At 38.2% G+C, this 11,326-nt stretch overlaps 1 protein-coding gene across 1 annotated transcript in view; it reads left to right on the top strand.

The window, feature by feature from the left end:
• The first annotated feature begins 463 nt into the window (after window positions 1-463).
• LOC116912006 (cytosolic beta-glucosidase) overlaps window positions 464-11,326 on the top strand; it is a 96,872-nt gene continuing 86,009 nt past the window's right edge. The window contains exons 1-2 of the mRNA XM_032915904.1: window positions 464-479; window positions 5,062-5,289. Coding sequence (XP_032771795.1) covers window positions 464-479; window positions 5,062-5,289 — 244 coding nt within the window. The remainder of the gene's footprint in view (window positions 480-5,061; window positions 5,290-11,326) is intronic.

Below are 11,326 nucleotides of genomic sequence, written 5' to 3'. Positions count from 1 at the left end.
GTTGCTCAATGCCTGAGATCCTTTTTGCCATCCATTGTATTCTGTTGGTGAGGATTGGCTCTAGGGTTCTTACATTATTCATTTCAATATTTTCCTCAGTTTTGTTTTTTTTTTTTTAATAATTGATTCCAATCCACTTTCAGGTTTTAAGCTACTTTATTCATCTCCTTTCAGTCTTTGTGTTTTCATAGATTTCTTTTAAGATATTTATTCATTTGCTCTTTAAGGACTGTGGAAAGATCAATATTGGCTCAGGGCTCCAAAGATGAAGTTCTTAACACAGGGGAGATTTATTTGCTCCAGAGGGAGAAAGGACAGGGAATAAGAGGCAAAGAAAGGAGATGGAGGGTGAGGGAGAAGGGGAACGGAGCAAAGGAGACAGGAAAGGAATATTTGTGCTGGAGGCGGCAAAGCAAAGGACTGTGTCTCAGGATAGAGATGAGACAGATGTGGCCCATAGAAAATGACAGTTTATAAAGGTAAAAGTGGAAACTGTGTGTTAGGATGAGGTGTTGAATTTTAACTGAGCTGATTAATTAGGTGAGCCAAAGGGAGCTTTTGATTGCTGGGCTTCAATACTTTGATAGCTGGACCTCAGTAGTAGACCTCAGGAGGGGGAAGTGGCCAAATAAGGAATATAGACCTTAGTGGCTAGCTTTAGAAATGCAATGGAACAGTTTAACAAGGCAGAGGAAATGCAGGGCAAGGCCTGCCAGAGCCTTATTTGCCACGCTTGGGCCAGCCAGAGTATATTCACATCACTGTCATTCGTAAATGCTATTTCTAAGTCTTACCTTGTACTTGAACTCTGTTGTAATACTTAGGGCCTTTGAAAGTAGAATTGCTGGGTTCTCATACAGACATATTCTTCTGGTTGGCATTGAATGCCTTTTGACTTTGGCCTCCAGGCTTCTCGGTTTGGCATGATTGTAATTTTAGGCACTCATATCTCCCCCTTTTGTTTGTTCGGTGGGTGTTTTGTTTCTTGGCTTCTGTTGCCCTCTTTGGTTCTTAGTAGGGTGCAGTAATTGCCTGGTAGGGAATTCTTCTGGGAATCTTCTAGGCGTGACCAGTAGTTTTTTGAGTAAAATGGGTTATAAGTATGAGGAGATGATACTTAGAAATAGGAATGGGCTGAGAGTGGGGTTGGGTAAAAGAGTCTGCAGGATCTGCTTAATCCTCTGGGAATGGAAACACCAGGAAAGGCCACACCAGGTAGTTGGCTACAGATTGACAAACTGCAGACAGGGGTGAGAGACTAGATTTGGAGTAAGGGAGTAGAATAAAGATCTGAAGTTCGCCTACCTGCCTTCTGCTCTACCTGTTTATTTTGCATTTAAAATATCTTACTAAATATGTATTTTCCTTTTGAAGAAGAGACCTATTAACATATTTTGCCTACTTTTCTATAGTTTTTTTTTAATATTCAAATATAATTGTGGAATTGCCATTTTGGAGCAGTACTGTTTTTGACTTAAGTATTTTGGAATTCTTATTGGTTCATTTACTTTTATCACTGTATATTCTCTTTATAAACTGACCTCTACAATACCTATGTTACATCTGGTGATTCTTGACTGGAAATCTACGCTGATATCACTAACATGATTCCTGTTTTCAGGTTAATGATAATACAGTATGATGTTTCTGTCATGTCACCTTAATTATTCTTTCATCCTTCTCTTTAGATCGAATGTCCTGTGGGTAGCTTAAAGTGTATTTTACATTTTCTTTCAACATGATAGATAATTTTTCCCTCTTCAAGTAGGTTATTTAGGTTCATTTATATTTAATAATGTTGCTGACACGATTAGAGACCAATTAAACATCCTATTATTTGCTTTTTACTTGTTCCATCTCTCTTTGATTTTTCCTTCAAATTTTTGAGAGTTTCAGTTTTCATTTATGGTCCCATTTCCCATTCTTTGTAGATGTATAAGCTATAATTCCTTATGCTGTTACTTTATTGTTTCCTTTAGGGATTTTTACAGCCATATCTTTTGACCTGTCACCATCAAATGATAGTATACCACTTCATGTATAATCCAAGCTTCTTAATTACAGTCAGTTCCTATTTCACCTCCCCTGGCTTTCATGCTAATATTGAAATGTGGTTTACACCTATATATGTTAAAAAAAATCCTCTCAAAAGCCTGAGGCACTAATGACTCATGCCTTTAAATTACCCTTTTCACTTTGTTTTCTCACTTCCTGTGAGATTAATAATGCAGCTGAAATATATTCCCTAATTTAATCCAAGAATTGTATAGAATATGGTTCAGAATATACGGTTCACATGGCAGTGTTAGTCTTCTTTGTTATTAAAGTCCAGGCACAGTTTCAGATAGGACATCATGCAGTTATTAAAAACCGAGTTATTACTATCATCTGATCAGCAGCATCTGTGTTGAAGTCCTAGTAAGTGCTATCTGCGCTATGTTTTAAACAAAGCTCTCATTGTAATTGTTAATTCTCAATTCAATCCTTAGTTTCTTATAGATTTATTATGCTTGAACAAGTCTCATCTGGGTAATATGTGTATAGAATGAAGTGGTCCTTATAAGGATATTTTCTTCTGTATGTTTGTCAAAACTTCTTTGAGTCATATTAGATGGTCTGTGTATCAAAGCTGTTCCTTTAGACTTTATACATTGAGTAGTGTAACACAGTGCACTCTTGCCTCATCATTGTGAAGCATTATGACTAAGATCTGTATGGTCTAGTGGAAGGACTTGTACTTCAAAGATCTAGATACAAATGGCACTCTTACTTATGACTTATGAGCTGTTTGTTAGACAGCTATTATTAAAATTAAAGTTATATAAACTTAGAAGTATATAATTCACAGCAAGGCTAAGCTAATAAGCACAGAAAATTACAATTTATATTTTACTGTTACTTATGCTATTGAGATTGTATGGCTTCCTGGGCATGGAGAAGTAAGATACTCCTAGTTTTTCTCAATCCTACATTGCATGACATCACAGAGATTGCTTTAAACTGCAAATAACTGTGGTTATTTGCTTCACAGGTATTGGCATGTGCTATGACTCAGTATTTGATTTAACATGTTATTTGTGGTGTAAGACTAAGTAAGGGATGCAGAAAATGTTAATAATTCAGCTGGAAGTAAAGCCCTTCATAGCCGTCTGGTTCCTTGTGAATAGCGCACAACACTGAGGAAATGGTAGTCTGCTGTGAAAAAAAAATGCTCATTTAACTCAGTAAAGAAGTGCTGGTGTCACAGGCAAACAAGTTGAGTTCCAAAAATTTCTTTCTTGTGTTTCTTTCATTTTTGTCTGTTCTTTCAACTAAAAATATCAATTAATAGTCATGAGAGAATTCACAGTTTACCAGGTTACAACTATCAGATGGCTATAGATATAAGAACTTGACAAAATGAAAACATTCTATCAGTTGGTGACAGGCAACTTACTGTAGGAGCTATTGTGGATTATTCTTTGTGAAGTCCACACACAGATTAATTTATTATATACTTCCTTGATTTTTAAAACACAGTCATCAGTAAAATATTAGCTAGCCACACACTGCTTAAATTCTCTCAGATTAAGAATCCTCATTTATTAAGCCAAGCATTCAATTCATAAGAACAATCCTGGGAAACTGGATTTTCATGTTTGTGTCTCTTCCACATTAGAGCAAATCACTAGAAGCCTTTTCTCCATTCTCTCTAAACTCATAGATAGACAGGACAGGGGTGTCACTGTGTCTCTGTGTAGTAATTCATATCCTACCTTGATGTGCCGTCACTTTTGCTTTTGTCATGCTCCCCTCTCAGCACTTCTTCCATATACTCCTCTTAGTCACCATCAGTCATTTTCTGTTTTTATTTAATACCCTCCTTCCACCCAGCTAGAGACCACAGTTGTTATTTACACAATATGAGCCCATAGATGCTCACTGAGGACCAGAGAGAGGGTCCTTGCCACTCTTGTTGATGACAATGCTCTGGCTGTGAACTCTTTCTTGCAAAGATTATGATGAAATATTTAGGATTATAGAAGATTATAAATTATGTAATGGGAATCCTCCCAGTATATTTTCTGTCTTATTTAAGGAGAAACACATAGAGAATCCCCTTGCAGATTCTTGTATTCCTCTTTGATTCTATTCCCCCTTTCTCTCCAAATATAATCACTACGCTACATCCATCATTCCCAGATTATATTGCTAGACTTGGACTTTGTAGATTGTTTTATATACTCTTAATATGTAAAACATAACAAACCTGAAAAAATACACACACACACACACACACACACACACACACAGTTTAGGCCAGTTTTGGGTTTATAAAATTACCTAGTAGAAAGAAAACTCCTCTGATTTTAGCTTACAATTGGATAATAATTTTTTCATTTATCTTTCCTGTATTTCTATGAAGGCCAGGGCCTTTACATTGGCAGTTTTACAACTGGTAGTTGAATTTGGGTAAGTTCTTTAGCAATGTGAACACTGTTGTCCTCCTGAGTATCTCCTTCACTAGGCCTGGCACAAAACATCTGTTGAATTAATAGGCATACAGACAACTACATTTGAAATGCTAGTATCAACAGTGGAAGCTCTTTGTGTCTTTCCACAAATAACAGCCTGCGCTGTTAAAGATCACCCTCTCAGAAAAAAAGGAGAATGGGTTCAAGTGTAGCCGGCAGAGATAGACTCCAGACTCTGATAGGCAAGGGCAAGATCTGTCAGTTGCCACCAGGAGTACTCAAGATAGCAACGCTTAAAACTCAGACATTCATAAGCCGGGGACTGCCTCTGTTTACCACCTGAGAGCACTTTGGATAATGAACCATGAAAGCCCGCTATGCAACAGCACTATGCAATAAGTTTTCATTTGCTACTAGTCAGCTTCAGGGATCAAGGACAGTAAAACACATAACCCACTCATGCATGTTATTTTAAAGGCACATTTTAAAGTTATAAATATGGTACATTGAGTTAATGAGGTATGTTCTTTTGGTGACAAATATTTACATTCCACATATGCCTCCTGATGTCAAGACTGTAACCATTTCATCTTCTTCCTTCTCTCAGGAGGCTGGGATGCAGATGGAAGGGGCCCTTGTGTCTGGGACACATTCACTCATCAGGGAGGAGAGCGAGTTTTTGAGAACCAGACTGGTGATGTAGCTTGTGGCAGCTACACTCTGTGGGAAGAAGATTTGAAATGTATCAAACAGCTTGGATTGACTCATTACCGTTTCTCTCTTTCCTGGTCACGTCTGTTACCTGATGGGACGACAGGTTTCATCAACCAGAAAGGCAAGTGTTTCTTAAAAATAGAAGGTTGCAGCTTTAATTCAAGGTTATTGCTGCAGTCTGGCATAATTAATCCAGCATGCTGTTCTGCAGGGTAGCTTTGAGATCACAAAGTTTTCAAACTGATTATAGGATAAAATTTTTGAAATGGGTTTGCATTAGCTTCTCAGTAATATATTGATTTGCCTGGGCTGTTGAGCTCCTCTTTGCAGGAAGGAGGTATATGTGCGTATGAAGAAGGCTGGAGTAAGGGTTTTATTTACATAAGATGCTATCTCACTGAAACTGAATCTTCAAAAGCTGCTGAATTAACCTACTTTTAAAGTTGGGTCACCCATGAGAAATTATAAAGCCCAGAAGAAGCCAAAAGTGCTGGGAAATTTCAGCTATACAGAGTTCCCAGTTGAAGCCTAAGGCTTAGTCCCCGTGTCCCTTAGTTGAGGGAAACTCACTTAATTGAGGGGAAGTGGGCCGCATGAGCTACATTGTACTCTGTAACAGTTTGTCTTGACATCACTTATTGACTTGGTTTCTCCATGAGTAGAAAGGTGTGCTATAAAGTTCATACTTCAGAGAAGTATTAAAAATTATCTGTAATAATTTTGTGCTTCTCATACTATATGGCATATGGTAAACACTTATTAAATGCTAATGATCCTTAAAATACATAAATAAAAGAAACATTCACTTCTCTATTGAATACTTACTTGTTCATTTTAACACGTATTTTCTCCCATCCTCAAACCAATAAGGAAGACATCATGATCATATTTTATAGATGTGGAAATCCAAATCCACACATTTGGGAAATCAATCTGAAATCCAGCTACACTTTACACAGATAGGCTTGAAAACGTGGCCTAGGGACCAAATCTGGCCTGCCACCTGTTTTTGTAAACAAAGTTTTACTGGAAGTCAGCCATAACATTCATTACACATCATCTATGGTTGCTTCCCTACTGCCATGGCTAAAGTGAGGAGTTGTGGTGGAGACCATATGGCCTACAAAGCACAAAATATTAATGATCTGGTTCTTTGCAGGAAAAGTTTGCCAACCCCATATTCTACAACATATGGCTTCTAAATACACACTCTTTATTATTACTTGGTCTGGAAAATAGTTCATATAACTCACAGAAGTATTAGATGAAGCCAATGAAATGCACTGAGTGTAAAATTTAGAGAATATTTCCTAAACACAGGATGGGCAATTGTATGACCTAAGAGTGGCTCCTTTTCCTATATCACCAAGATCTGTAATGATGGCATGGGATTCATATGAGTAAGCTATATAAATCCTTACATACAAAAGCCCATTATGCTAATGCCTGCCTGTGCTTGGGCATTTGCAGTATTTTTCTCAAACAAGGCTGGCTGATCTCTTCCTTGTGAAATGTATCTACAACACAAAGCATACATGAAGGTCCAGACTTTAGTGTTATGCTCTCCCCCTGTAATAGGAACAACTAATGCAAGCAAGTCCATTACTGAATTCAGGATATATTCACCAAGTTGAGGGCTTGGTTAAATGCAGAATTATTGCACATCATGGAGTACTTTTAGTTTTGGCTTTGAACAAGAAGTTCGGTTCAAAAGTGAGTACATAATTTTCTGTCATCCTCACCCAACACTTCTACCTTTTTTTATCTTTGTACCATAACTCAAGCTCTAACAATTGACTCAGAATGAGCTCTCAGTCTCTTGCTTCTTCCCTCACACTGTTCACCATTGCAGCTGACTCTCTTTGTGCCTTTGCAGTTATTAGCTTTCTGCCTTGATCATCATCTTTCTAGCCCTCACCTGTTTATTATTCTCAACAACGACATTTTGACACACACATTGAAAGGTCTGCCTGTTCTCCTCCTTTCTGCTTTCTAGTCTTCCCTATAAATTCCTATAGATACCACCACATCAACTTTCCTAAAACTTGGTCTAACTCATAGCAGTCTGGGCCATCTGCTAAAACAGAAAGATTGAAAAAACATGTTTCATTCTTTCAAGGCTCAATAAAGAGCTATCTTCTTTCTATATCATTCTAGGTTCTTCTTGGTTTAGTTTGTACTCACTTCTGCAGCCATCTAAATTGCTATTCTCTCTCTCTCTCTCTCTCTCTCATATATATATATATATATATATATATATATATATATATATATATACCACTTATCTGTTTCCCCTATCCTATCTATCTATCTATCTATCTATCTATCTATCTATCTATCTATCTATCTATCTATCTATCTATCATTTAGCTACCCATTTCTCATCCATCTATTACCAATCTATACATCATCTATCCTATCTATTTATCTGTCATCTATCTACCTATGTGGTGTCATCTATCATCTGTCATCTCATAGCCCTTTGAAAAGCTCATAGAGTATTTCTTATACTCTTTACTGTTAATGTTGTGAGCACTTTGCATTTAATTCCACTTAGAGTATATTGAGTATGACTTATGCCTAAAGAACTGTTCTGTGTACTCACAGCCTGGCAGTCCCTTGAATTGCTTACAGTGTGAAGGGCACAGAATTATGTTCACAGAGCCCTGTAATCCAGTCATCTGTCTTCCAGAGGGGGATTCAGTAAATAGTTCCTTAATTTATTTAGGTCAAATCAATCATAAAACCATTGAGTTCATCAATGATCACTTTTTATTGAGCATGTGGTATGTGCCAGTCACTGTGCCAAACATGGAACTTGATTTTGTGATTTCATGTTCCCATTAGGTCCATGAGTAAGAGGTATCCCTATCATGGGCTACAGGCATAAATCTGGGTGCAAACTTTTGAGATGACAAAATTGGTTGTGACTGAGTTTAAACTAGATTTGACATCAAAATCCAAGTGCTTAGTATTAATTATACTAAAAAGCCACACAAAACCACTTGAAGTCTGCTATAATTTTGTCTATCAATGAGGTAGAAGTTCCATGTTCTGAAGGCACTTTCCATTAAAGTTTCCATGGAGTTTTCAATAAGCTTCCATTTGATGGTAAAGAACAAAATGATAATGATTCTCAGAACTGTGACCATCACCAGCTCCAGCATTTCCTCTCTGGAGCTCTAGGATCCCAAGAGCTCTTACTTAGGACCTCCTACAACTAAACTGCCATTGTAAGTGGAAGGGAATGCATGTGAAAATTTCTCTCATCATCTTGGTTCATCACATCTGTTGAAGGTATTTATGTATTTTGCTGCAGATAAAACTTAGTCACACCTATGATGGGTGTTAACTTATCATGCATGCTTTGCTTTTTCTTTCTAACACACCCAAATCCTAAATATATTCACTCTCAAGACTTATTTATTTATTTATTTATCTTTTTTGTTTGTTCTGTGAAGGCAAAAGTGTGTGTGTGTGTGTGTGTGTGTGTGTGTGTGTGTGTGTGTGCGCACATATGTATGTACATGTTTGTAGAGGCCAGAAGACAGCCTTTGTATGTCTTTCATCAGGTTTATTTCCCTCTTATTTTTGAGATAGGGTCCCCCTTTGGCCCAGAACTTGCCAAGTAGTCCTTGCTGATTGGGCTAGCCAGTGGACTTCATGGGTCTTCCTGTCTTTGTCTCATCTACTATCATAGTACAAGCTTATTCCAGCAACCTGACTTTTAAAACTAAGGTTTCTGGTGACTGAACTTAGGTCCTAGATGTGCAAGGCAAGCCTTGTAAAGATTGAGCCATCTCAACAGGTTTACCTGCCCTTCCAAAGTTTTAATTAAAGATCCATGGAGCTGTACCAGTATATCAGATTTTGCGAGTCAGATTAACATGTACAGAAGTTTGTGTACACACTGTGAGTTAGTAAGCAAAGAGAACAGGGGCAGAGAAGTACTGAAGTACAAAGGTGGCTGGAGTCAGGTGATCTGGGCGAGGAAAGACTTGTGCCAAGCACACATGGTGATTACCTGGCCACTACACAGTTTTATTTTTTGTGTTTGGCCTCAGCCATTGCTGATTAATAGTCCAGACTTTCTCCTGAATCAAAGCACAGGAGGTGCTTACAAAGAGGTGGGATTTCTGCAAGTAATTGCTCATTCTTGTGCAGCGAACTGTTAAAGAGATTGAAATGTTTTAAACTCAGAAAGGCTGGTGTGAACCCTCCCCCAAATTTAAACATTTTCTCAAAAACATGTAAAAATTAATTAAAAACTCTTACTGTCCAGGAACACTATGCTTCTCTGTTTCTTTGTCTCTGTCTCTATACATGTCTCTGTTTCTGTTTCTCTTATGTAACTCTGCCTCTGTCTCTCTTTGTTTCTTCTCTGTCTCTCTCTGTTTCTCTCTCTCTCTCTCTCTCTCTCTCTCTCTCTCTCTCTCTCTCTCTCTCTCTCTCTGTCTCTCTCTGTGTGTATGCTTGACTACCTATTCCAAAGTTTGATTATGGGACATTTAGAACCTTGTAAAATTCTATGTTCTCAAACTGACAGCAGAATATCTTACAATGTAAGATTGTGGCATAGCTTTTCTTTTTCAAATGTCAAGTTTTCAAGGTTTAACAAGAAAAGAATGAGTTGGCGACTGAAATCCCATAACTCTGTATTTTTTAGCTGTCTAAGTGCATTTTCATATCTGCCACAAATGTAGGTTTTATGGGATTAGTAGGAGACACAAGTCTTGGCAAAAAAGAAAGAATGTGAATACACATGCAGAAATTCATGTTCACTTTAAGATTTCAAGTATAAGGATACTTAGTAGGAATGACTTAAATAAGTTGACTAACTCACATTTACCTTGTATTTCACATTCAGCCTAACTGTATTCTGACTAATGTCTCCTTACATGCCAAACATGCCCTTGTGTTGAATTTTAGACATTGTGAAGACATTACCTTAACTGGCAAGAGAAATTTTACAGATGTCATTAAGTTAAGAATATGGAGATGAGGTTATCTTGTATGATCTGTGTGGGACTACTATAGTCACATAGATCATCAAAGGAGAGAAGATGGATGATCAGAGTCAGAGGGAATATAAGAACTGAAGCAGATTGAGAGAGAGAGAGAGAGAGAGAGAGAGAGAGAGAGAGAGAGAGGGAGAGGGAGGATGTGAAGACACAAAAAGACAGGAAGTGGGTTGTAATTGAGAAGACAGAGACTCTATTGCCATCTTGACCTGACCCTCTTGAAAACTATTTGGATTTCTGGCCTTCAAAGCTGTGGGGCAATTTGTGTGTAATTTGTTATAGCAGCAGCAGCAGCAGCAGCAGCAGCAGCAGCAGCAGCAGCAGCAGCAGCAGCAGCAGCAGCAGCAGCAAATTAAAACAGTTCTTGGACCACTAAAGAAACTGGCGGTATTAGACTAGAGGTGTGACTCAAAGAGAGTTAGTACATATCTGACACAGGTTGGACATGTGATCAAACAAATTCTGTTATAATTTAATAGTTGGCTAATTTGCCCTGCCTGCTTGTTAGCTTCCCTCTCTTCTCTCTTCCCTCTTCCTCTTTCTTTTCCTTCTTTCTTCCTTCGTTCCTTCTTTCCTTGCTTCCTTCCTTCCTTGTTTGTTTGCTTCCCTCCCTCTCTCCCTCTCTCCCTCCCTCCCTCCCTCCCTCCCTCCTTCCTTCCTTCCTTCCTTCCTTCCTTCCTTCCTTCCTTCCCTTTTCCTCCCCTTCTTGTCTTACTGGAAGCATGCTTTCTGAAAGTTCTAGTCATTTTTCTCTTATCACAGAGTTTCTGCATTTCTTTGTTGTGCATCATCCTGTTCCATTCCCAGTCACTGCTGATGTGACAGGAAAAATCTTATCTCCTTTAATGAATAACTTCCATGCCTTTTTGAAAAAGATGGCCTTGCTCAGTTGTTTTTCTCCTTCAAAGAAGTCTGGATTTGATCAACTGAGAAAACTGAGTTGGCTGGTAGATTGTGCAGGGATCTGACGGAGTGTTGACAGATATGATGGCCTTTGAGAGACCATGGTCAATGGGCCACATAGAGGAAACTTGTTCTGAAATGAAGAAAAGGTGCTGGTGTATTAAGATGAGATAAGCCAATACACGAGAGTCCTCTGAGACAAAGCATCTCATCTCCAAGTGCCTTGAGTTCCAG

Source organism: Rattus rattus, chromosome 11 (assembly GCF_011064425.1).
Source record: "Rattus rattus isolate New Zealand chromosome 11, Rrattus_CSIRO_v1, whole genome shotgun sequence".
Classification (NCBI taxonomy): domain Eukaryota; kingdom Metazoa; phylum Chordata; class Mammalia; order Rodentia; family Muridae; genus Rattus; species Rattus rattus.
Note: the sequence above shows the minus strand (reverse complement) of the source record. Positions and strands in the feature narration are given on the sequence as shown.